The 26,075-nt window shown below is 40.6% G+C and overlaps 2 protein-coding genes across 2 annotated transcripts; both read right to left on the bottom strand.

Annotated features, from left to right (window-relative positions):
• Positions 1-1,206: 1,206 nt before the first annotated feature.
• Positions 1,207-13,855, bottom strand: MED17 (mediator complex subunit 17). Its single transcript, XM_058824986.1, has 12 exons — positions 13,612-13,855; positions 13,149-13,315; positions 12,520-12,739; positions 11,020-11,156; positions 10,837-10,921; positions 9,538-9,690; positions 8,630-8,760; positions 7,412-7,596; positions 6,776-6,913; positions 5,674-5,791; positions 4,298-4,457; positions 1,207-2,335 (listed from the first exon to the last, which is right to left on the bottom strand). Exons 1-12 carry the CDS (start codon positions 13,841-13,843, stop codon positions 2,130-2,132), a joined length of 1,932 nt encoding a protein of 643 aa, XP_058680969.1. The 5' UTR covers positions 13,844-13,855; the 3' UTR covers positions 1,207-2,129.
• Positions 13,856-14,334: 479 nt separating this feature from the next.
• Positions 14,335-26,014, bottom strand: C2H11orf54 (chromosome 2 C11orf54 homolog). The gene is made up of 9 exons (XM_058824987.1): positions 25,943-26,014; positions 23,239-23,361; positions 21,034-21,132; positions 20,039-20,112; positions 19,376-19,477; positions 18,203-18,379; positions 17,328-17,477; positions 16,636-16,752; positions 14,335-14,606 (listed from the first exon to the last, which is right to left on the bottom strand). Exons 2-9 carry the CDS (start codon positions 23,294-23,296, stop codon positions 14,433-14,435), a joined length of 951 nt encoding a protein of 316 aa, XP_058680970.1. The 5' UTR covers positions 23,297-23,361; positions 25,943-26,014; the 3' UTR covers positions 14,335-14,432.
• Positions 26,015-26,075: the final 61 nt, after the last annotated feature.

Here is a 26,075-nt window from a genome sequence, read left to right as displayed (position 1 = left end):
TCACATTTTCCTGAAAATGCTGTTTGCCACTATGCATTATTAAGGTCAATATTTGAGGTACAGAATGTGAGGCTAAGCTGTAGCAGCTTCTTGCTACTCTGGAGCATTTAAAGTTTTATGGAAGGTTGTTACAGTAGAAATTCAGAAACTAACAGCTGTTCTTACTGTACTTGTAAACTCCCTACAGAACAGCAGCAAATTTAATATTTAGAGCATTCTAGATGATCAAAGGGATTAAGGCATTTTACTTTTAAACTTGAATTAAAGAGATGTCCAAGTTCACCAAATTGCTTTGGTAATCAATTGAAAAGGTCTTAATAATTCACTAATGTCATCATTTCATATTCAAAGATGCACTACCAAGTTTCAAGGCTATCTCTCTGTTAGATGTCTAATCAGTCTGTTTTCCAATAAAGTCAGGAATCCCTGTGTATTCAACACCAAAACACTGACTCTCCAGATCTCTAATAACTCTTTTTTTTTGATGTTATTATTATTTTTTTCAGCTAGACCTAGAAGTCCTGACAAGTGTTTTCATGCTAACATGCAGAGCTTGCTATTCTGCGACACAGGAGATGTCATTTTCAGGAGAGAAGTCCTGCAACCACGAGATTGTAATAGTTCCACAGTGATCTGATTACTTGGTAACTAAGAACTTGATGAAAAGGCTATTGCTACATGCAGACCTGTCAATTTAGGTTAAGAACAATAAAGTATAAAGACATGTCCAAGTTTCATGGACTCATCTTCTAATTATTTATAAGAGATTTGTTGTGTTAGCAGGAGTCAGAACAGCCTCATCTAGTCAGATGCATGAACACATGTTGGCTGAACTGTTCACCAAGAAACAACTCCCCCTCTGCCTGTAATCACACAATGTCTGCTGGCACAGCAACACAGGACCCGGCATCACAGGGCTTCAAGATCAAGAGACTTATTTTCAACTTGGGCTTTTAATTTTCATCAGTTGTCTTGGGTAACACATGAGCACCTGAAAGAAAGACCCTTTCTCTCTCTTAGTTCAGTCACACAGAAGGAAGTTCTTACAGGAACTGGAACAAGATGCTCCATGCTGGCCAACACCAATATAAGTACAAGAACTGCTTTGGATACCTGCTGAGCAAGAGCTTGCTGCTTATTTTCCTATGATTATGCTTTATACTTGAAAATACAACAAAATAACAACTGTCACCATGGAAGTGTGATGCTCAATTTGATCATGTTTATGTGCAAGAATTTCATATATATACATATAGACAGACACCTCATAAGACAATACAGACATGAATATGAACCAGTTTACACAGTTGCAAAAAAGACCCTTAGCACTTAAGTACCAAACAAAATGAAAGCTTTGTTGAACACCATACTATGTTTCAAGAAGGCTAAAATTACAACCAAAACTATAAAAAAGTGACTTTTTTGTTTTGAAAGAACTCAAGAGAGCTGATATTCGGGAAGATATTATTATTTCCTTGGATAATAACCAATCATGGAGAATGCAGAAGGAAGACCCAGATGCTCAAGTGTGGAGGTTCACTGCATGAGAGTTACGTCCTTCTATTACAGTCACTAAGTCACAAGTCACCCACAAACTAAAATTGTCAGAACTTTGCCAGCCAAGTAAGGCCCTTTCCTCTATATTCTTGTAAAAAACAAGTTCAAAAAACAAGCAAGTAGTCAACGTGACACAGGCCATCAGAGAGGAAAGACTTTGCTACAGGCAGTGACTTTGTAACACTCTCAAATGAAACTGTTAAGTAAACATATTTCTCAAAAAGAAAGGAGTCACCCAGAATCCCCATCAATGTACAAAAATTCCAACTCAAGAATGCATCAACTCAAGGACTGCCAAATTTTGTTTTATAAACAAAAAAATTACTATGTCACTCTGGACAGAGCAAATTTCAAAGATACAGCTGAAAGGAACTTTTACAAAAAATTGTATGTATTTTATATGCCACCAAAAAAGGTTTTATTACAAATACCAAAATGGTTATTTCTGTACAGGAAACAAATTTGATTTTGCTTTCTTGTATTGGCCCATAGCTCCCATTTCCCTTTGCTGCACTGGCAGTTATCATTGCACAGAGACACCTCAAAGCCCTCAGAGAGAGGCTGACGCTTCACTAGCAAGGAGTTAGGGCAGCCATGAGGAGTTCCATCTTATACACAAAGTTCCGCCCTTCCATTTTGTTCCACTGCACCTCCTTGAACGGCCCCCGGAGATGATTCCACTTGCTGTCCTGCAGGACGTCGCCCTTGGGGAGATCCTTGCACTGGCTCCGTGGGAACTGAACCATGACTTTGCTGCCGCTTTCCGGGCCATTACGGACTGTGGGGAAAGGAGATCTCAATGAGCACTTTTACACTGGAGGCATTCCTCATACTGAATATTCTTCCTGCTGTATTCTATCCTTTACTCCTACTCAATTACAAATATGCTGAAAGCAAACAAGGGAAATTCTCTTCCTTTCTTTCTCAAAGCTTTTTCTCTGGATTTTCTCTCTCATCTCCCACTTCTCTATGATTTTGTTGCTTTCGCACTGCAGGTTCTTGGTTAGCTCAAGACAGAGAAACTTTTAATAAACCCCAAAATATTCACCTAACAAATGCATTTCTTTTTCCCCAGTGATGCCAGGAAGGGCAAAGGCTTCATTGCTCATTCTTTCTTTGGATGTATTCCCCACTATTCTATTGAAAAACATATTGTTTCTAGTGGATTTCTCTCAAAGAGACAGGATCTAAGTCATTAGGCAGTTAATTTTAATCACAAAATTCTGTGAGACTAATGGAGGGGTGGTGGTGCTTCACTGGCTTGGATGGGTTCTGTGTTTTCATGCTGGGGACGGGTGTGTGTTGGTTTTTTAAATGAACAGTTAGAGAGGTACCACCTAGCTTTTCCCCCATCTATCAAGCTAACCTTCTATAAAGAGATAACTATCAGGCTGATTGAACATAATTTCTCTTTCACAAATTGATGCCAACTACTCCTCATCACCATGTTCTCCACAGTATGTTTGGAGAATTCTTCTGAGACTATTTTTTTCCAACTCATCTTCCCAGTAATTGCAATGAGACTGATCAGACTGCAAGTCCCCACATTTTCCTTCTTGAACACAGGATGCAACATCTGCCTTCTTTCAGTCCTCAGGAGCCCTTCCTGAGCCTGGCCTTTTAGGATCAAGAGTGGCCTTGCAGTGACATCAATCAACACCCTCAGCAGTCATGGATATATATCCCACCTGGTCCCATGAACTTGTATATGTCTAAGTCTGTTCAAACGTTCTCTAACCTGGTCTTCCACTACTGAGGCTGAATCTTTGTTCCAAAATTTCCCATGAGTCTCACAGATCCATTTCTGAAGGCCAATCTTCAGACCAAAGTAAAGACGGTACTGAGTACCTTGGCCTCCTCCATGTCCTGTGCCACCAGGTACTCTCTCTATTTAACAGCAGTCCCACATTTTCCCTAATCCTTCCTTTGCTGCTGACATACCTGTTGAAGCTCTTCTTGCTGCCCTGTACATCCCTCACCACATTCCTGTCCTATCCTTAGCTTTCCTATCGTTATCAATGCATGCTTGGATAGTCTCTCTATATAAGTAGTTGTCCTGGGAGGGATAATCTCTTGGAGCTTCCTTCCTATGTCATGAGTTCTGCCACGGGCTCCTTGTCCATACATACAGGTCTTCTGTCACCTTTGCACAACTTCCTGAACATTAGGAATAACCATACTTGAGCTTGAAAGAGGTGACCCCTGAAAACAATAATAACAGCACTCCTGGACCCCTCTTCTTTCCATCCCATAGGATCATATCCCGTAGGACTCTTTCAAAAAGATTCCTAAAGAGACCAAACTGTTCTCCCTAAGTTTGGAGTTGTGATTCTGTTGTTTATCTTGTTCCCTTCTCTCAGGATCCTGATGGTTTCTATAATCGCTTTTTTCTATGCTAATAATAATACATATAACTAATTATCTATAATCATATATTATATAAACAAATATTTACATAATATTTATCAAAATAATATATTGAAATAATGTATTCATATAATACATATAATTTTCCACAGTGACTGTAAGAAATATTTTCAAGCCTATGTAAATTAAATCAGGTTTATATTAAGTGGCTTCCTGGGCAAGGTGTTGATTCTATTCTATTTAGATGTCAATTCCATACACAAAACAGATAGTCTGTAGACTTTTAAAGCATATTGTCAATTTATAGCAAAATATTCTACAAACATACATGCTCTCAGAAAGATCTGAGTTCTGTTTGCACGAGGGAACATACCTGAAATGGCATAGTCTCCATTTGGTGATGCTACAGTTATTGCTGATGCATTGCCAATGCTCTCCACTGGCCCCAGACCAACGTGGTTACTGAAACTCAGCACATGCCAGCCCATAACTTTTGCAAGCTGCTGAACTGCATGTACTTGGTGCTGTGACATCTGCAACATAACAAGAGGTTTGTTTACTGTTCAATATTTGCAGACCATAGAAAGAATTGCTTATGTAGTTTAGAAAGTCTGTTTTCTGTACAATAATTACTTATAAAAGTAATTTTAAGTTCTCTACTTTCAGAGAACTTTTTTTAATATTTTTGTGTTATTTGGATTTAGACTAGTTCCTCCACAGAAAAGAAGACCACTCTATTATGCAGTTAAATGAATTTTTCATTGGTATATGCTCTTATATTTAAATTTAAATTATTAAATGATGCTTTAAATGATGCTATCAATTTACAAAAATCTTTATTTAGGTCTCAGAAAATTAGTTTGCAAACAATCCTCTATTTCAACAGAAACAAGACTTCTGCTGTAAAATATATAAAAATAAGAGAAAGTATTAGCAGAAAAAATTCAGAAAAAAAAGCTGAGGTCCTCACATGCATGATTATCTCCATTAATGCTCAAGTGTAAGCACTGAGTTCTAACAGCTTAGGAGTTTAAATGCTACTGTTTTCCTGTATCATGACTTAACCCTTCTAACAAGGAAGTATCCAGCACCATTCAGCAGTTCTCTGTGAACAAGTCTGACAACACTTGAGCAAAAAGACACGACCTCAGCAGAATCTGTTTCAACTTGATTTCTGTGTCATGGAGTTTTATGTAACTGCAACAGGCCAACCACTGTTATTAAAGACCTGTATTTGACTATTTATAATGCATAGTGGGGAGATTGTTACTTCTGAATAAAACCAGCAGGTTGCTCTAAGCAATTAAGAAAACAAGAGTTCATTCAAGTATCAGCTGATTTAGTAACAACAGATGTAAAGTGAGCATTAACAGACAATGTTGAAATGACAGTAATTGTGGGTTCATTAAAAACTTAGCTACAGTAAGTTTCATATATAGAATACTTTATTGTCTGCTATGATTACCACCGACTTGCTTCTCCCATAATGAGCAGCATAAAGAAATGCATTTTAAATTGGAGGGAAAAATTACTATGACTACTGACCCTAGTAAAAAATGGCAATATATTTTAGTAACAGTTGCTAAAGACTCTACACAAACATAGTGAAAATTCAGTCATCCAGCTTCCCTTCTCCACTATCTTAATTTGAACTTTTAAATATTTTCTACATAGATGAAAGCGAGATTCTAACTTCTTTCTGTTTCCCAAACATCACGAGAAAGGGAAGTATAACATACGTGAGTCTACCTGAGATAAAAGGAAATCCTGCAGTTCTTGCTCTTGATGAGACAATGTAATAACTCTTCCATCTCTATGCACAACTCTGATTTGTTCAACTCCAATGTTCAGCTGTAGTTGAATGGATCTTTGAAGACAAGATCCATATTTATTCAAAAAGCATTAAAACACTTAAGAAAACAGGAAACTAAGAACACAGAATCCCACCCAATCATTGACAAGAATTCCTAAGACAGATGCAAAGCCTACAGAATGGGACAGCAACTCCAAATATTGCAGTTTCATCAGTTACCACAACAGCTGCCTCTATAAGGCAGGTGACATATTCTGTGGCATGCTCCCAGACCTGGCCTACCATTTGTTCAGGTCACGGAAGCTTCACAGCTCCCTGCCTGTCCCACACCCAAGTTTCCTGCCAGTTGTGCAGGGGAAAATGGTGTGTTCTATGCTACAGACAAAACCTGGGCAGCTTATGTACTCTGGGATAAAGACTGGAAATGCACCAATAGTCATTTGCCCCACAGCAGGTTGCCCCATACTGCAGTCACAGCCAGAGCGCACTGCTCTAAGAAAACACTGTTGATGCAGTAATGAATTCACTGCTGGTCAGTCTGCAAGCATTTATTTCTGGAACATCAAATCTCATATTTCAGTAACAACATGCATAATTATTGCATGAATTACAGGAGTTGCACATTTTAGTACATATGCAACCAAGCCAGGACTGAGCAGATTAGCTTTCGATGACCGGACTGGAAGTTTAGAACGCAGTACCATCAAATGATACTTTGAATTCTGTCATCTCTATCCAAAGGCAATTCCCCGACCCCGCCACCACCAAGTGTCCACTCTTATCTTAAATTTCTTCTTTGAGAGAAAACTGTACTAATTAAAGATGTACTAAAGATATCTTCATTAAAGGGTAAAGTGGGTGACATTTTCTTAAGGTGACTGTTCATCCTACAGTGAAGTCAGAAAAACAAATACACACAAATAACAGACTCCTACTTGTCTGTCTGAAGAGAATCTAAACTTTTAAAGCACAATGTAAATACGTGCTGCCTTTGCTTAATGCCTTTACAACTAAAAGGACATGCACTCTCATACTTACTTGCATATCTGCTCATATCCTTGAGAAGTTATTAGAACTTTAACACTGGATTCATAAACATCATTGATATTGGACCAGTGAGCCTGAATCTGAGGATCCTCAATCCGACTCGCCAGACTGTCAATGGTTCGAGCAGTTCTAGAAGATAAAGCCATATTCCACACACAGTAATCCAGGCAGTTTGTGCTGTTATCTTGCTTTCAGGAAGCAAAGAGGTTATTAGATTTAACAGAAACATGTGGATCAAAATTCCATTTCAGCACTGTTCTGGTGCTAATGAAGTACGGTTTATTCTGTACATTTCTCATACATTCTGCAGCACAATTGAAGTGGTATTACTCAGTATTAGCTACTGCACTGCTAAGAATACTAAAAAGGATTTATGCACTTTGAGATAAGTAGGGACAATTATCAGCAGCTTATGTTGCAAGTGTCACAAAGATCTCAAAGAAATCTGGTATTTTTTCTTTTTACTAGCTGAATGTTGTTTTCTCATATTTTTTCATAATGTTTGGTTCTTAGTACTTACAAAAAAAGACCGTATTAACCATGAAAGAAACAGCAGCTAGTTTTAAAAACACTTAAAATAGACAATTGTATTCTATGTTACTGTAACAAGAGTATCTTGTGACTCACCTTCGTCTCAAAAATATATGCTTTGCCTGTTTTATGATCTTTTCCAGAAGTCCTTCATTCGACTGTAAAGAACTGATTTCATTTTTATCAAAAGCCTGGGGCCCTGCAAGTCTCATCCTCTTATGGCCAAAAGGAGCACTAGCTGGATGTGGCATCACTGTTGAGCTCAGGGTTTGCTTGTGACACTGCAACAACCAACAGATGTTATAAAAGGAAGGCACCAAATAATGTATCTGCAAGAAATATTATGTATCCTACAATATGTTGCTTTACATCAAGTTTTTTGAGTGTACATGCTTTCAAAAAGTGGAACTTTTTAACTTTTTCAGCCTGACAGCATTTTAAAGATAGTTCTTCATACTTTGCTTCCTCAATTTATGTGTCTTTCAAACCCTATAGAAAGTAATTAGAAAAAAAAAGTGCTAGCTAGAAAAAATTTGGTACAATGCCAGTAGTTCCAACTAATAAGTCTTCCTTATATACATCTATGGAGACAGAAAAATCACTTAAAAATAAAGGAAGTATTTCAGACAAAAAAAATTGAAGTACAGAAAGTTTTAGCAGTATGTCCAAAGTAAAGGAAATTCACAGGAAAGGTGGGCACTGAACAAAAGCTTCATGAACCCTAAATCAGTGCTTAAAACACTGGACTGTTCCACATGACTGCATGAGTTGCAGAGCCATGCTCTAAAGAGGTGAACACTCTCTGGAACATGGTTTCCATGGTTTAGAGATGCAAAACTGGGCTTCTTTCCTGAAGAGAGATAACCTCAACCTTGTACCCCAGCTTCTGCTAGGTTATTCAAGAATCCAAGATGCTGAAGCAGAGAAGTGGACATTCAAATAAACAAAGCTATTATGGCAATTGATTGTTCCTTCATGAGGGTATGGCTGACCAGATGCTCACTGACAGGGCTTGGTAAGCATTATCAGACACAAAAAAGGGCAGAACTGATGAACTCTACTGGAAAAGCTTCATATGGCTTTTCTGAAGTGAGCAGCCAGGTCTGAGGCTAAGTAAAGAACCAGCATGCCAAGAAAGCATTAACTGGAACTCCCAAACCACCCACACCTATGGAAACCCAAGCAGCAGGCTGCCTTCCACAAATGGATGGAGAAGGACTGGCCTCTAGTGGCACTTGGCTGTTATACCAGGGCCACACACTGGGCAGAAGGCTGAACCAAAGCCCAAAAACTCTTCAGCCATATATGCAGTACCTCTCTGATAAGTTGATGCAAATTATGTTCCAGAACATAGAGATGATCCTCTGGATTCTGTTTTTCTGAAGCAGCCTTTTGTGACTTTTTATCATTGGAAGAGTGACACAGAGAAATAGACAGCTGCAAACCTGTACAAAGCAGATGGGAAAAAAAAGATTTTAAAAAGTGAGCACTGACAATTTTCAAGATTGCTACTGAGAACTTCTTCATGTTTTATACTGAGTAGTTTAACAACAAGTATTCACTGTATCAGAGAAAAATCAAAGAATGATGGTGGAGAGCACAGCACCAAAGGCAAGTAAAACTTGATATTCACTGAAGTGTTGACAACTGTGAACTCACCAGATGCATTCCACATCAATTTCTATGACTCAATCCCACACAAAAAGAAGTCCCCAGGACCCCATTCCTTTCTCAAAGAAGGAGTGATTAACTATCAGACACATTTTAAGCAATCCAGAAACATATTCTTTGCATGATACAAAGGGTTGTGTAGCCCTTGTAAGAACAGAGGATTCACCACTGACTGTGAGCCACCTTTATGCTGTTTAATTATCCTCACTGAAGAGGCTTTTAGGTTTTTAGTCTTTTGAGGACTCATAAACTCAAGTCTTAAATTTCTTCTTACATGCAATCCAGGAGCAATGACTTATGCTCAGCTCCAAACTGCCACATGCACATGGCATTACATCTGACAGTTTTAAGTGCTGCTGACAAAAAACAACCACAAAGGAAAACAGAGTACATTAGAAACTACTGTGAATTAGCTGAAATTCTGTTTTTCAAAACCTTTGAAAATCAAGGAGTTTATTTTTTCTTTTGTAAGGACAGAGCGTTAAAAAAGGTGGCATCAATCAGTATTTAAGGAAACAATTGTAGGCTAAGCATCTTAAAAAGCTTCCTACCTGGGAAAGGCTGGGAAATTATCTGATTTTTCACTACAATGTGAGGAATCTGTGATTTAATTTGAACAGCTTCTCGTGACAGCTGGGCAAAAATTTCTTTACATAGAAGAACATTCTGTGCAGTCTCCAACTTTGTCTGCCAGTGTGCAGAACCTGAAAAGTATAAATCAATGTTTGCAGGAGGGAAGAGCAAAGAGAAGCCACCTTTTTGTTCAGATGCCAAATATTATGCAGTAGCCAGGTATAACCACTAAGATAAAGCAGTCAGTGTCTTATACCCAAATTGAGTATTATCAGAATTTTATCTCAGTTAAGCAAGCACTTGAGAGTAAAACTAAAACTAATTTTGATTCAATTTTACACATTATATTGCACATATTGTACATGTATATTGTGAAGTGCAACACCCTTATGGAACAGTGTATTACATTCCCATTGCTTTTGTGAAGGCCTCTCTTTATGAACTTCTGTTCCTTAAGTTTTAGCTTACTTTCAATGATATTTCCAGCTTTATTAAATTCACTCTATGATGAACTACCCAGTAATGTTCAGTGCACGTATGTGCTTTCACAGTGTTTAGAGACCCAAAATTCTTGGGAGATTCTGGAGTGAGTAAGCACACAAGCTGCATAATGTACCCTCAATACCATATGAAACACCTCATAGTACAGCACTCTATGTTCAGGACAGCACCAGCATCTGTATCAGACAACTGTGAAATAAAATCCTGCCAGTTTATTTCTAACTTTACAGAGTAAAGGATGGCTTTTTAACCCAAAAGTTTACAACTTCCCATACTGGCACATATTAAATGAATCAATGTACTATCACTGCCAGGTGAGCTGTTTGTAATTAACACACAGACCACCAGCAGAGTTTCAGATCCAGATAAAACATTTGAGCAACAGACACAAATGATGCATTATGGGGAGAGTGAAGAGTGAACAATCACTAGTTCAGCTGAATTAATGGGATGTAACTCACTGAAACACAACACCTTGGTTTGATTTCAGTTATGGGCTCAAACTTTTAATGTCTACCAAAAGGGGCTCCAGAATACTCAAAATACAACCCTAATAATTCTGTTTCAGAACTGAATAAACACATGAAAAACTGAAGGAGCATGCTTTGAAAGCATAACTTCCAAAGCCCAAGCAGCACCCAAACAGAACATTTCAGTTTAAATAAGGGAAATCTTATTCACTCTTCTTCCCAGCTATATGCTGAAATTTTCAAACAACCATCATATGCAAACTCATTCCTTGAGAGCATATTCCTAAAACAACATATGAACTGTACCTGGTTTTGATTTTGGCAAGGGTCTTTTAAAGAGATTGACTGTCCCGAGGTCACCAATGTCTGGTGCTTGTTTTTGAATAGAAACCTAGGCAAGAGGGAGCAGTATTTAATGTTTGTTCTCTGTTGCAAGCATACAATTCTAGAACAAAACTCCACTAGGTTATTAAGGTTTTTCTGACAAACCTTGATGTATGCTGATCCCTCTAAATCACTTGGAATTTGAACATCCAAAGGACAGTAATCCTCAGGTATTTTTTTATCCAGGTCAATGTCAGTGTTCTTTATCACCTCAAATGTGCCATGATGAAGAAAAAGGGAGCCTGAGGAAAAAAAGGACAAAGACATACACATTAAATATTGAGAACCTTCTGCAAATAAAAAGCTCATATTTCTGTTTTGGAAGAATATGTAATTCTGAGTCTCCAAATCTTCAGATCTGCACTTGAGCCACATTTCTTAATGACTTCTTAAAAAAACTCAGGTAAATAAGAAAGCTTATGCCACTGTACCAGCATGTCAATCCTCCACTGTGCAATGTGTAATATTTTACAGTAAGTTAACACAGAGTATTCAATAATTATGGGAGGAAGTTGAGAGTTTTTTGAAATTGAGTCATTAGGTACAAGGAAGGAGAAAAAAGGAAAAGATATTTGGTTGAAAAAAGACATAAAGTAAATGTGTGAAGTTTTGCAAGCAGGTAGGTAAAGGTACAACATCCTTATTGATTTAAAGGAATTGTGATGATGTTTGCCTAGAAATCTTAAAACTGTGACCCTGCTCTGACTGTAAAAGGTAACTTCATAGGCAGTCATTAAGGGACTGATAAAAGCAGATATCCATATCTGTCCTAGTTGTACATCTTTTTCATCCAGGACACAGCTCACCTAGTTCAGGGCAAATCAACTAGAAACAATACATAGCCGGGGGTACATCTACAGCTTTTTCATGAACAAATCTCAATTTGTCCTCCCCCTCCCTCACCAATGCCAACAGGAACACAACACATTTGGTCCTGATGCCTGCTTTGTACCTACATCCTAAGTTCTGTGTGATCTGTATTCACTTTGTCACTCCATAACGGCCTCTAGAACCCTGGGCTGCTCACCCCTTTAAATGTAATCCATGAATTAAGGCATATCCTCAGCATCACTTCTCAACTGTAGGAATAACAGGTACAATAATCCACCTTCAACATCACTCTTTAGTCATATGGTTTTGTTTTATCTGGTGTGAATTCTGGGGAGCAGGGAGTGAGACATCATAAGCCTTTTGGGTCTCTTCTAACTCGAGATATTCTAGGATTTTCTAATCTTTGATTAAAAAAAAAAAAAGTAACCAACTCTTCACTGTTTTTTTTAATGCTTTACACACTAAACATAGATAAAAGCCAAGGATTTACAAAGTCTGCCTGTCAACTGATCAACTACATGGCAAATGCAGCATTGTTTTCCTGAACAAATTCTTAGTAAAATACTACAGTTAGCTTTTAAAATCACTTTCTGGATTGAAGATGCCAAGATATTTTTGCTGATACTAAAACAAGAGTTCTCCCTTTATAAACCTGTCTCATAAATAAATTCACATTGAAATAATTTATTAAGATATATTCCATCTCTTTTTCCAGTTACAAAAAGACAACTTCATAAAATATCCCTTCTTGTGAAAAAAGATCCTACTGTTTACCTGCACTTCTGTAGCTCAGATCACCAAGAATTTTATCTCCCACTTTTCTCAGCTTCCAGTGTTGTCTCAGTCTTAGCAGTTCAGAGTTGAAGTCTCTTTGTCGCTTATTTTCCTGATTTTCAGCAACTGATTTGGATAATCTTTCTGCACCTTTCAACAGGATTTGAGCTGCTCCAGCTAATGACTTCTTTTTTGAAATCAGCTGTAGAAACTGAGGATTCTAGTACCAAAAACAACAACAAGATACTTGCACTTTATTCATGAAAGATGATGATGATTATTATTATTATATAATTTTAATTAATATTTATTTATTATTAGTGGAAACTAACTGACAGTGACTGATATGTTGTTTTTGCTGGATGTCCAGTAATTCATTCAGAATTACTTTCATACCACCATTATACAGTTGGAAGTAGCATTTTGACTTAAAGATTCAGCAAAGAGGCTTCTGAAACTGATCTCAACTCCCATCTCCAGCCTTACTCTGACCCTCAAAGCACTGCACTAACACATCAAAAGGAACATTTTGATAGATTTTGTACTGATCACACGTGAAAAAGAAAAGTCCACAGGAATAATATCTTCAGCAACAAGCCACACAAAGCGCTCAACTAGGTACAACATACTTGTTTTGGAGGAAGGGGATCCTGCCCGACAGGATCTAGAGTCATGAACTTCTTATCCTTCACAATGCTAAGAACGTCATACAACACACACATCTCGGTCAAGGCACTTCTTAAGTTGTTCCTCACTGAATCCCAAGGCCAGAGGGATGGCTGGAACTTTACCAACCCTAAAAATAAAACAAAAGGAAGGAAAACCAAAGGACATTAAAAAGGTACGTGTAAAGCTGATTTTTGAACCACAGGGAGATCATAACGGCATGAAATGACAACAATAGATTTGATGTCGTATTGTCTTTCCCTCTCCAATTTACTGGGGCTGGGTCACGAACACTGTGTCCAGCCCCGGGGGAAAGGCAGGCCAGGCCCAACCTCCCGCGGAGCCGCAGGCCGGCACTGCCTCAGCGCGGCGGGCCTCCAGCAGCCGCATCCCGGCGGGAGGGCTCGGGCTCCCGGCCCTTCTCACCTTCCTCATCCTCCGTCTCGCCCGCCTCGGCCCAGGGCCGGCCCGCCGAGCCCGGCTCGTCCTCCTCCGAGCCGGAGCCCTGGCTGAAGTCGATGCGCTGCGCGAGGCGCGCCAGGTTCTGGGACATGGAGAGCGGCTGGAGGTAGGTCTCGCTGCCATCCAGCCCCACCTCCTGCACCTGCTTCTCGCACGCCGACTCGATGCTGATGCGCACGGCCGGCACGCCCGCCATCTTGGAGCGACCCCCGCCCGCACACGGTAGGGGGCGGGCCCTGCAGGGGGCGGGGCCAGCGCCGGGCGGGCTCGGCCATTTCCGGAGGCGGTCGCGAGGGAGCGGGATCGGTGCCGAGGGGGCTCGGCCATTTTCGGAGTGAACTCGGAAGGAGGCGGGGCCAGACCGAGTGGGCTCGGCTGCCTCCGGAGACACTCGGGAGGGGGCGGGGCCAGCGCAGTGAGGGGACGGTGCCGGGCGCCGGAGCTCGGAGCTGCTGCAGTTTGCTTCTCCGGCCTTATTTTTGACCAGAAGTTGGTTTCATGTCCCGTTCTAAACATAACTTCACCTCTAGTTCCCCATGGTCTGCTGTGGCCACTCAGGAAGCTCAACCAAACAAAAGGAAAACATACAGTAACATTGCCATTAAATTACCGTTTAAATTCGGTCCTAACTCCAATGAAACACATACACCAAGTTCTGCCCTTTGACACAATTAAGAAGGCGGCAGCTGACTATTCTCATATTTATTCTTAAATCTGATCAGTGATAATTGAAAGCGTTACAAAAATCAGCGTTTGTACTTGAGGACGATGCAATCGGCCGGGGCTCAGTCTCTCCCGACGGGATGCGTCTCCTGGGGCCGGTCGATGCGGAAGAGCACCTCGGCGGGCTGGAAGTAGCCCAGGTACTGCACGCTGTCCGGGCTGGTGTCCTGATGGTAGTGCCCTCCTTCCCCGTGGTGGCTGAAACAGTGCGTGTGCTCCACGCGCAGATCAAAGCCCTGGCACCGCACAGAAACCCGTCACCAACGCGCTCATGGGAACAGCATTTAAGTCATGGGATAGTCTATCCTGACACGCATTTCCACACATCTCCAACGTTAAGCAGTGAAAACTTGCAAGACACTTGTGAAACCAGTAAGACAAAAGAATTTAGAAACCCTGACAGCCCCCAGCTTTCGGTGTTAACCTGACTGAGATGTCCTTTTTAACCCCTTTTTCCCCCTACCTTTCTTTCCACTGGCATTAAATAATGCAGTCACACCAAAGAACCCCTACTGGAAATCAAACACCCTTGCACTGAATTGCCACAGGCCCATGTGATAAAGGGACTGTCTCTACTGCAATACTGAGAGCCAGTTTAGATGAATACGGGAAGAAAAATGAATAAAATAGCAACTAACATCCTAAACCATGAGATCAACACAACCAGTTTTATCTATCTTAGAATGGGTTGGGTTCAAAGAGACCTTTACAGATGATCTATTCTAACCATCCTGTCATGGGCTGGGACATCTTCCATTCAACCAGCTTGCTCAAAGCCCCATCTAACCTGGCCTTGAACACTTCCAGGATGGGGCATCTGCATCTCTGGGCAACCTGTTCCACTGTCTCTCCACACTTAGCCTAAAAATTTTTTCCACATGTCCAATCTAAATCTGTTTTGTTTCAATTTAAAATCCTTGCCTCTTCTTTTGTTGCTACATGTCCTGGTAAAAAGTTTCACTCTATCTTTCCTAAAAGCCTCCTTTAAGTACTGGAAGGCTGCAATAAGATCTTTGCAGAGCCTTTTCTTCTCCAGGCTGAACAATGTCAGCTCCCAGTCTCTCTTCAAAGGAAGAGGTACTCTAGCCCTCGGCTCATTTTCATGGCCCTCCTTGGGCCCTGCTCTAACAGGCCCCAAAGCTACATGTGGCACTCCAGCTGGGGTCTCATGAGGGAAAGGATCCCCTTGCTTGACCTGGCCACACCTAGTTTGACATAGCCCAGGACATGATTAGTTTCCTGGGCTGCAAGGGGATAGGGTAGGTGGACCATCGCATTCCAATGCCATAGTGCTATGGCATTGGAATGCCATGGTGTCCTGGTCTTCTTGTAGTGACACTCAAACATTTCCACAACCACAGGCCTAGCCAAGTGCTGTTGAGCTTGCAATGGATGCAGACAGGAGAAACCCAGAGGCATCCAGCACACGAATTGCATTGATTCTGAATGGAGCAACTGCTGATGGATGCTTTCAAAGGATGCCTCAGTGGATTATGGGAAGATACAGTTTAGCCTTAGGCCAAAGGCTGCCACATAATGACACAACAAAATCACACCCTTCAACATATTTAAGCCTACAGTATGTCCCACTTACCTCTGGGAAAAAACATTTTAATATTACTTATGACAGCATTGTTATCTATAAAATAGCCATTTTCATCTAGGGTTTTCTGGTTACTTTTAAACAAATAGTTTTCCTAATTATGAACACCTTAATGGTTTTTTAAACCAGATTGGTGCTTATCCTGAATTATCTGCTGTTGAACTTGGTGCTTGTGAAAGATGCTAGGTAAGTTTCCAGCATGAGGCTTTGCAGACTTTAATTTACATCAGCAACAGGACACATGCTTCATGTCTTTTGACACAGCATTAGCAGAGGGAGTTGTTATGAAAGTGAACTACATAAACAGGTGGCTGAACCACCCTTCATGCTCTTGACATTTCTCCCAGTGTGGCCAGCAGTGAATGTAAACCGTACTGTTGGGTTTGGGATGCAAACACTTGCAACATGCAACAGAACCATGAAATTAATCCACTAGGAACAACCACTATAGGTTTCAGAACAGATTGACCTATCCTCAATTCAAACAATTCAAACAGTTCACAGAAATAAGAAGCTTCTCAATCATTTTCTGAGCTCTGGAAGAGCTGAACACTATATATATATATATATACACACTCCCATTCTTGAAAGGAAAATCACATCCAAGACAAAATTCATTACAGGCCTCAGTCTGTACTTAGAAAGGAAAATAAGAGACTCACCGGATCTCTGGAAACTATTACTGGCTGACAAATCAGTGGGGCCTTCATTTCAAAGAATTTGAGCCAGTTATTCACATCCTCATCAGTATTCAGGGGACAAGAAGAAAATTCTGGAGGCTAGAGCAAAAATAAAAGCTTTTTAAGTAAAAGGAAGACACTTGCATCAGGATACCTTTTCTCTAGCAACTTTACTTTTTCCCTCCCCACTATTCTGTTCATTTTCCTAAATGACTGAAAGAAGCTCACAGTGTCCATCACTCTGTTTCTTCCAGAAGAAGCGACTGGAATCTTATGTCTTTTATTGCACAGGTAGTGGGAGAACTACTGAAGTGAGGATGCTCCACCTCCTGGTACATTTTAGAAGCTCAGTTATTTTTTAAAAACTTTAATGCTTCTTATAAGTATCCTCTGAGTTCACGTATTTCATTTCAATTCATTTTACAATAGTTCTCCAGTTCTTTAGCTGCACACAGATTTCAAAAGATGATGGCCTTAATGCCAACTAAAACAGAATTACTAGTTTTGTAACACTGATTTTGTAATGTCAACTCCTGACTTTAGTACCGTGCCCATCCTAATAGCTTATGCATACATTTAAAAATATAAAGTGAAGGAACTAAGATGTTACACCCTGATTTATACTTCTGTTTTCAGGAGGTCAAAGGAAGTTACATGCATGGAGAACAACATACCATAATATGAATCTTTGCTTTCCCCTTCTGAATGATAAACGTACCACCCATCCCAACTGGCTTTTCTCCATAGTGTTTCTCTAAAGTTTGTCTCAGACAGGTCACAAAGTTAAGCTCCCCAGTTCTTCCATTGGCTTTCACTTCAATGACCTGGAAGATAAAGTCAGTTTGTTACTGCCACCTCCTGCTGCAATAGTCTGAAAAGGTCTGTGAAAGCTGTTCTTAAATTCTCCCAAGCTGATAACCCAAGATCACTTTTTGAAAGGATAAGCTTCCATGCAAGTGCTGCTGCATCTTTCCAGTTTGTGACCAGCTCTCTTTTCCTTAGTTAGTTCAATGCTAGCTTTGCCTGTAAAGGGAGCTGGGCAGCAAGAGATTTACCTATGTATGAGACAGTGACTTGAGCAACTCCCTTCTCTCCACCAGCTGGCTTCCACTCTATCAGAAAGAAACGCTGGGTAACAGAGAAGGCTGTTCAGTTTCCATGCAGCACTCGGATTTTCAGCTGTTATGCCAGCACCTCTTAGTGCTGCCTGTGTCAGGAGAAGCACTTGTGCAAAAAACTACCTAAGTGCCCATGTATTATTTACACAAGTAATTGCACCATTACCTTAAGTCACTGCTAGTTTGGATTGGATTTGGATGAATGATTTATGATGGGAAAATTTTTGTAAACTAATACCTATCCCTCAAAAATTCAAGTGCCTCTGTCTCCACTAATTCTTCCCCTCAGTCATTGGCATCAGTTCCTTATTTTTGCATGTTTCTCTTGTGGGATTACTACTTTACTATTATCACAGAATGCTGATAAGAGAACCATGAGTTTCCAGTCAGTCACAAAGCACTGCAAAGTCACCTTAGATGGAAGTACACACCTTACCAGGTTGGCCCTCGCTGGCATAAAGGTTGGCCAACAGTCCAAACTCACAATCAGTGTATTTACTGCTGTACTTCTCAAGCAGGCACCCTTTATCTGCAGGATTTATCTGAGCAATGTAGCTCCCATTTACAGCAGGCTTTTTTTCACTCTTAGTTTGAACAATAGGGATAAACTGGGAAAAAGAATATATAAGAATAAGTCAATAAGAACATGTAAGAATCTGCCAAGTGAGCTGAACTCACATAAATGTGATTTAAGCTTTGGACCATGATCCCACTAAAAAATCCTCTTCATCACACAGCTCTGTCTCTCAGGATGAGGTCTGTACTGGTAAGAAAAATGCACTAATATAGTAATGTAATTGAAAGGTCCAGAAAACAGGTCTACTTTTTCTGAACAATTAAACTTAATGTAATATAAAGATGAATGCTAGTGTTAAAAAAAAAAGAAAAAAAAAAAAGAAAAAAAAAAAAAAGAAAAAAAAAAAGAAAAAAAAAGAAAAAAAAAAAGAAAAAATATCTATAGTCTGCATGCAAGTATTGGAATTCTATGTAATACGCTCTCAGTGTACAGTAACAACCACTATTACAGTGGCCCAAATTTAATGTTCATATGGACTATCTCATCTGCCAATAAATCCATCTAAAAGAGACAGTAAGACCAAAGGTTTATGCCTGAAAAAATCTGTAATTAACCAAGGTCTCCATAGGCAATAGTTTTTGTCTCCTACCCCTCCTGCAGTTCATAACTTTCTATGTGGTGTCTTTAAAATTCACAACAGTGAAACAAAGTCATCCAAGAGGGCAAAAGACAGGGAGTATCTCTAAGGCATTTACCAGGAAGTTTGAGGAATATTTCTAAATCTTGGAATTAAAACCTGTGGTCAGGTCTTTGTCAATCAGTTTCAAAAACCATGTTTCTTTCGTGCTTCAAGGTAACCGCATGCTTCCTGAAGAATTACAAGTTAAAAATTAATCTTTATTATCTAAGAAGTATGCACCTCAGTGGATGCCCCTCATCTCAATTCCTTCTAATGTGTTTATGTGTTTGTGGCGTGAAAGTGTTTATTTAATGCATTGTTGTAAATAGGGAATACCCAGCATGATACTGCTCTACTGTTATGATACTTCCATGAATTCATTGACAACCATCACTCTTACATACTGACCTCAGCATTTATTCCAAGAACTTTGGATGAAGCAGCTCCAGCTCCAAGAATGAAAGCTCCAGGCAGCTCTATGTCCTTTGCGACTGTATTTAGATCATAAACCTGCAAAAGAAAACAATACATCCATCTCTGGAAGTGTCCAAAGCTGGGCTGGATGGGGCCCTGAGCAACCTGACCTAGTAGGTGGCATCCTTGCTCACTGCAGGAGGGGTTGAAACTAGACTATCTCTAAGGTCTCTTCCAACCCAAACCATTCTATGATTTTGGTGGGGTGCTCTGATCTGCAATTGTCAGTCTGTGCACTGCAGTCCTGGAGGCATTTAATTCACAACACTCACCCTCATTAAAATTTTGATAGGTTGAACATGGCTTCTGAACAGAATGCTTAGTAATAACAAATTTGGTAGATGTCCATTTGTTTGCTAAAAGATAGATTCTACCTGTATATTCCCTGCTTATTTTATTCCAAGACTGAATTACTGTTCTTATTAGATTTTGTGACATACAACACACATCAGAATCAGTCTCATTAAACACTAAAAGTGTATTTCACAAGTGTAGAATTCTAGTATCTAGATCCTAGTATCTCTTAGTCCTTAGTTTTGTTTATTGCTTTTCTTTTGACAAATGTATTAAACCCCACAGCTACAGAGAAAAACTCACTTTTTCTTTCTGTACAAGAGGTATGAGGTAAGGAACACCTCCCACATCTGCTATCCTAGGCTTTCCACAGATTCCTGGAAAAATACAGCCAGTTAGCTTGGTAAAATCTTTTTTTCCCAATGATCTTCAATAAGCATGCATCCTAACCCACCAAAGACCTGGTTCCTCAAACTTCTCAAACCTTTGAGAACACTATTTCTCTAGCATGCTAAGATAAAGTGTTGAACTATCGAGAAGTCCAAGGCCTAAGATTATTCACAGTAGGATTTAATGCTACACAACATGTTGTAAAATAACATTCTCTAAGCATAAAAAAATTTCCCAGAGTGGACAACACCTTCCATTTGCCAGTTCTCCAGTAATGCCCTCACCACACAGTAGAACTCTACTGGGATTCCACTTGCAAAATTTTAGCAAAGCTGAAAGCTATCTCAGGACAATTCATCCCACTTATTTGGATATGTATTTTAAGAAGGGATGAATAAACTCCTGGAGGTGTTTCTTTCACATTGATGCCAGAGGGAACTCAGATGAGTAGCACAGATGACATGTCTGTCTTCCAGACAGCTAGTGTAAAACAAGATGAATCCCATTCAGAATAAGACAGGTTCACTTTACTGACATACATGAATGCCAGCAATTTAAAAATTAATGAAAGTACAACTCCTTAGCTTCAGATAGTGATTACCATGGTTCTAAAAAATTTCTCCATCTGAAAGATAACAATGAATTCAAAACCTTTTCAGTACACTAAATCAAGCTTATGAAATAAGTATGTATGCAATTATAGGTTAAGAAAAGAAAAATATCACAAGTACTTAGTAATGACTTGTCCTTGTTCATACATCAACTAGGAAACTAATCCAGAAATGAAATGTAGCTCTCCTCTCATGCATATGCTTTACCTGAAAAACATCTTTAAAGTATCAAAACTAAGAAGGATCATGCCAAAAAAACTGGAGAAGTCTTAGTGAAAGACAGGAATGCTAGGTTACCTTTAGCAGGAAAGTTGAAGGGTTCCTTAGTCAGATCAGGACAGTCTACAACAGAGACTTGAACATCAGCAAAGTTCTCTTTAAGCCCTTTCTGCAAAACTGCAATAAAGAATAATGGCAAAATTATTGACAATGAAAAATTACCAAGAGTCTGACATGTTTCTAACAACAATAAGTGTATCTGTTTGGGCTTTATTTCTGCAAGATACATTATTTATGCTTACCCTAAGTTACTCCATTGATTTAAATGTCTGCAGGCACTTGTTACATTACTACAACACTACTACACTTGTCACATAGCTTCAGAGAGGAGCAGAAGTTTGTGCAGATAATTGTTTGCCACATTAATTAATTTTAAGAATTTAAAAACCATTTTCATTGAAATACACTGACTGACTGCTCCAAGGAGCACTAGGAGCAGCACAGTGTGAAGTCACATGGCTAAACTTCAATCTCATTCAGCAGGGGGTTTGCTTCCAAGAGCAGACAATTACAATCACAGTCAAATATGATGCAAGAGCAAAGGAGGAAGCAAGATTTAGCTGAAGCAACAATCAGTTCTCTACATACATTAACCAGACAGGTTGCAATAGCTTGATTATAATCTCAAACCGTCTCTGCTGTCTGGAAATTTCTACCGCCATGGGATACTGCCTATCATGTTTATGCTCTTGTGGAGATTTTCTGGCAAGTGTCACTGTCACAGCAAGACAGATAATGAATGGTGTTAGTGATAATGAACCAAATTTAAAATTTTTGGTTTACTTCATATCAAGGACAAGTTTTTTTAGGCTCAGAACTTGCAAAGTCACTCAATCAACAGGGAGGATTATCTGAGTGCATTGTTTGGAAACAGCTTCCAAACCTTTAGTGTGGGTAGTGTAATTTTTTAGCTCCAAACCTTTAGTAGTGTATGTGAAGTAGTGTCTTCACATACACTACTTCAAATACTATGTTGAAAGGTCCAGGTTCTTTCATGCCTGGGGGCCTGCTTTGACAGGTGTCTCAAACTAAAGAAAAGAACATCCAGTCTTTAAATCAGGTGGTTCCTTATTTACAAAGACTTTCCTGTGCCTTTGTTTCCTCCAGTTAGGATTTCAGCCATATCATACTTCTTAAGATCAGATTTACCAAGCTCTTGACCAAAAGTAGTAGCTGGTACTTGGTACATTTCTAAATACATCTCAGTACCTTCTGGCATATGGACAAGGACAGTAAAAGGGCACTCCTCAAATTATACCCAAAACCTGAACAGCAACACAATTCCCAGCTTACAGGAGATCCTCAGGACAGATCAGGGAAAAAAAGGAAAATTCTGTTTTGTGATGAAATTTTTCTGATACTCCTTCAAGCTGTTCTACTGCAAATATGTGGTGCTCTCTGCAGCAGCCCTGGCCTACTGCCTCCATCTGACTGGGTGAGAAAAGCACTGGGAACCACCCAGGGCACTGCTGGGACCACACATTCTCAATACATGGAAATGTCACACTGACACAGATTCAGGAAAGTGGCAGACACTGAACTTGAGGATCAATCTGAAAGGCAAAAAAACCCTTTAGTATTTCTGCTGCAGGGGAGAGGCTGACAGAAGGAATAATTTCTTCCTACTAGGGCAAGAAAAGAAACTCATAAGCAACTGGGCTGAACCCAGAAGTCCCTTCCAACCTCAGCCATTCTGTTATTCCCAGCACATCTTGCAAAGGCTTTAGAAAGAAGTAAACTACAGAAGATGTTTCCTGCAGCCCTGTTCTAAGACATTGTCTAAGACCAAAGGAGGAGCCAACTAGGTTCAAACAAGAGGATCTGGCATGACACACAGCATCTTGTCAGCTATGTTTTGAGCAGTCCTGAAAAAGAAAGAAATACTGGAGGGTAGAGGAGGGCAGATGATTCTGTATTTGTAAAGCAGTTTGGTGTGTAGTGGTCAAACTTTCATGACCTGCACACAAATCTGCATATTTAGCAGTTTTAAAGGAATTGAGAGACCATCTGTATGTTTAAATATCATAGGGGCTTGGGGAGGAATCATTGTTTGCTCTAAGAAAATCATCACATATAGAGAAATAGTGCTGTTCTTCACTTCTCAGTGTGCTAAAAGCAGGAATTCTGCATGTACTAGCTGTAGAAAGACTTTGGTATGAGCTTTAAGATAAGTTTGAAGAGTACATTACAAGTTTGTATAAAGTCACATGTTGCATTACTTACCCCCAGCAAGCTCCTCCAGACTTGGGACATGGAAAGCAAACCTTTCAACTTTGGCCATTTCCTGATGGCTGCTGATTTCTTCAGGCAACAAGTTACAGTACAGCACACTGCAGAGGGACTGGTCTGCCAACAAACATAATAGTTTAACAATTTAAACATGCTCCTTTCAACACGTTAATTGTTTTTCAATTTCACTCTAGAATACATAGAAAACACAGAACTGTAGTTCTGGCATCACAGGAGAGACTGACAGCTTCAATACTGATGTTGAATTTCTTATGCATTTTGGGAGAAGATGAGTCTGTCAGCCCTACAGCTGGCTCAGAGCAGTACACATATTGGTCCTCAAGCTGACAGCTGGGTGTAGGGAAAACATATCCTACACTGAATGCAGATGAAGTGATCAGGAGATTTGAGTGTCTTTGTAAGCCTGGAGTCCCAGAAAAGTTTTGAAAGGAACCTGAGCTTTTCTGAGCATATCAGCTGCCTCCTAAGGTCTTCCCAAATTTAATGTTTACTTTTCCAGCACTGGCAATAGTGGACTTTCAACCCGAGCTGTGACATGGTCTCAAATTAATTTCTGGGCAAGTGTTTCCCCTTCCAGAGAGGAACAGGCTAGCAGCAAAATAGAAATCAACTCCAGCAAGTTCTGCAGTATCAGCCTCTGTACACATACAAAAAGTATGTAAAAAAAAAAGTATGTACTGTAACAAAAAGTTTTGAACATGAGTTTAAGAGCCACTTCAGAAATGAAGTGTACTTCAGTCAGCCATGCAAAAGCAAAGCCAGCTAGAAGGGCAAGGCACTGGGTCAGGGCAGAAACAACTGATTGTACACTACCTAAAAATCAGCTGCAGCAATCATTAACTCCTTAGGCACATACTTGCTACACACAGCAATAAAACATAAAATGGGTCCCATTTACCCAGATCTCAGGTGGAAGAAGGAAAAAGGGAAATCCTAACTACATTCCTAGATCTGACTGAGTCTTTGTTAGGAAGGACTATGGTGTGAGACAGCTGCTTATGTAGAGTTCTAGCATCTGTTTTTAAAAAATCCTCTTTTATGACTGTCAAAAAATGTAACTGTCCTTAGCCTCTTGAGTCTGCATAAAGGAAAAAAGAAAACCAAACCAGCAGGAAAAAAAAAAAAGAAATTAGAAGTGTGGGGAGATTGTAGCAGTCACTTAACCGAAATCTTTCAGCTTAGTGCTCAGCCACCCCAAATTACTGGGGGTGGCAAGCAATAGAGAAGGGAAGAAAGACTGCAACCTGTGTATAGTAATTCTCATCTTAGTTGGTCTTATCTGTCTCCACAGTTGATTTCATCCCTCCTCTGGCTCTGGAGGAGAAAACAGCAGGCTGGACTTGGTGCCTCTGGTAGAAGCCTCATGTCAGGTGGAGTGAATCATACCACAAGACTTCTAGTGTGCACCAAGAAAGGGAGTAATTAGCCTCAGGCAGAAAGTGAGAAAGTGACAACATGGCTTTGGGAGCATTGTTTTAGATGATCCTCATCCCCTCAAGAACCTTTTGCCACATCCAGGAGGAGGCTGTGCCAGCACTCAACACATTGGTTGTCCTGAAACAGTCTGAGAAGACAAGCTAGAACTGCTGTTGTGCAAAAGGCAGAGACAAGACTTGTACAGTATTCAAATAAGTTAGCTCCCTCCAATCACAAAAGGAGAGAAAGATTGTGGAAAAATTTGATGTACCAAATCTGATTGATAGACAGTAGTTCTTACCAGGAAAGACACAAAAGAGTAAATCTGTGGCCCACCACTGCAAATATTCACAGAGGAGTGAATTGTGTAGTGTGGGACAGAGAGAACCTGGGACAACAGCACACAATTAAGATCCATCATGGAGGGGTGCAATGACACTGAATTGCTAAGAAGAATTTCAAAGAAAGAACACAAAATATAAAGGGATGATAAAATTATTATAGATGTGGGATGATGCAACTAGAATGGAGGCAACAAGTATGTAAAGACTTAAAAGTCTACTTCTGAAGTGGGAAGAAAACATCAGAGAGAGTAGCCAGGTGCCAGGAGAAGGCAGATGAAACGTGAAACATTAGATTCATTATGTGTGTGGGGTGTCTATTGTCAAAACCTGAATTGAAATTAGCTTGGAGAGTTACAGCCAAAAAGGAGAGGTTATAGGCAGGCTAGACATGAGTCGGGGAGGGGGTGGTGGGGGAAGAAATATTCGTGGAAAAAATTGAAGATGGCAGTTGTGAGAGAGAAATTTAGCGATGACACGAGAAGAGCAAGACATCCACAGATGCAGGAGCCGTATTTTTCGCCTGTGGCGGTGCGAGGAGATCCCGTACGGGACAGAGGAGGGCTGCGGGGCAGCAGAGGCAACTGTTTGAGCGGCTGGGATTTGGGGAAGGGGCAGGTCACTGCAGAGTAGCAACAGGCGAGGCTGGGCTCCGTGGGACAGAGAGCGTCCCGGCAGGCAGGGGCAGCGGAGAGTACGGCAGCGAGGGAGCGCCAAAGGCGGCGGCACGCTTGGCATAGCTGCGGGGGAAGGAAGGGGCTGTTCAGGCTGGAGCTGCCAGCTCGGAGGAGCCGGGGGAAGGACAAGCAGCACAGCAGGGACGGGACGGGAGCCTCTCACCGGGCGGGAAGCCGCGGCAAGCCGGGACCTGCCTGATCTCTGCCACGCACCGAGCGCCGCCGCCGCGCCACCGCACCTACCTGCCCTGCCGCCGGGACTGGCACTGCCGCCGGGACTGGCACTGCCGCCGGGACTGGCCCTGCCGCCGGGACTGGCACGGCTAGGCAGGGCTCGGCCCCGTTCGGCCCCGCCCCCGGGCTCGGCCGCCCCGCT

This window comes from Ammospiza caudacuta, chromosome 2, assembly GCF_027887145.1.
Source record: "Ammospiza caudacuta isolate bAmmCau1 chromosome 2, bAmmCau1.pri, whole genome shotgun sequence".
Lineage (NCBI taxonomy): Eukaryota > Metazoa > Chordata > Aves > Passeriformes > Passerellidae > Ammospiza > Ammospiza caudacuta.
This window is presented reverse-complemented; position numbering and strand designations above follow the sequence as displayed.

Excerpts from the sequence above, each read along its gene's own strand:
- MED17 (XM_058824986.1), bottom strand. The coding sequence starts at position 13,843 with ATGGCGGGCGTGCCGGCCGTGCGCATCAGCATCGAGTCGGCGTGCGAG. Across the intron at positions 12,740-13,148 it reads ATCCCCTTCCTCCAAAACAA|AATCCTCAGTTTCTACAGCT; the intron begins GTATGTTGTACC and ends TTTTGGTACTAG. Across the intron at positions 5,792-6,775 it reads GGATATGAGCAGATATGCAA|ATCCATTCAACTACAGCTGA; the intron begins GTAAGTATGAGA and ends TTGTCTTCAAAG.
- C2H11orf54 (XM_058824987.1), bottom strand. The coding sequence starts at position 23,296 with ATGGCCAAAGTTGAAAGGTTTGCTTTCCATGTCCCAAGTCTGGAGGAG. Across the intron at positions 20,113-21,033 it reads CTTCAACTTTCCTGCTAAAG|GAATCTGTGGAAAGCCTAGG; the intron begins GTAACCTAGCAT and ends GTATTTTTCCAG. Across the intron at positions 19,478-20,038 it reads CTCTTGTACAGAAAGAAAAA|GTTTATGATCTAAATACAGT; the intron begins GTGAGTTTTTCT and ends TTTCTTTTGCAG.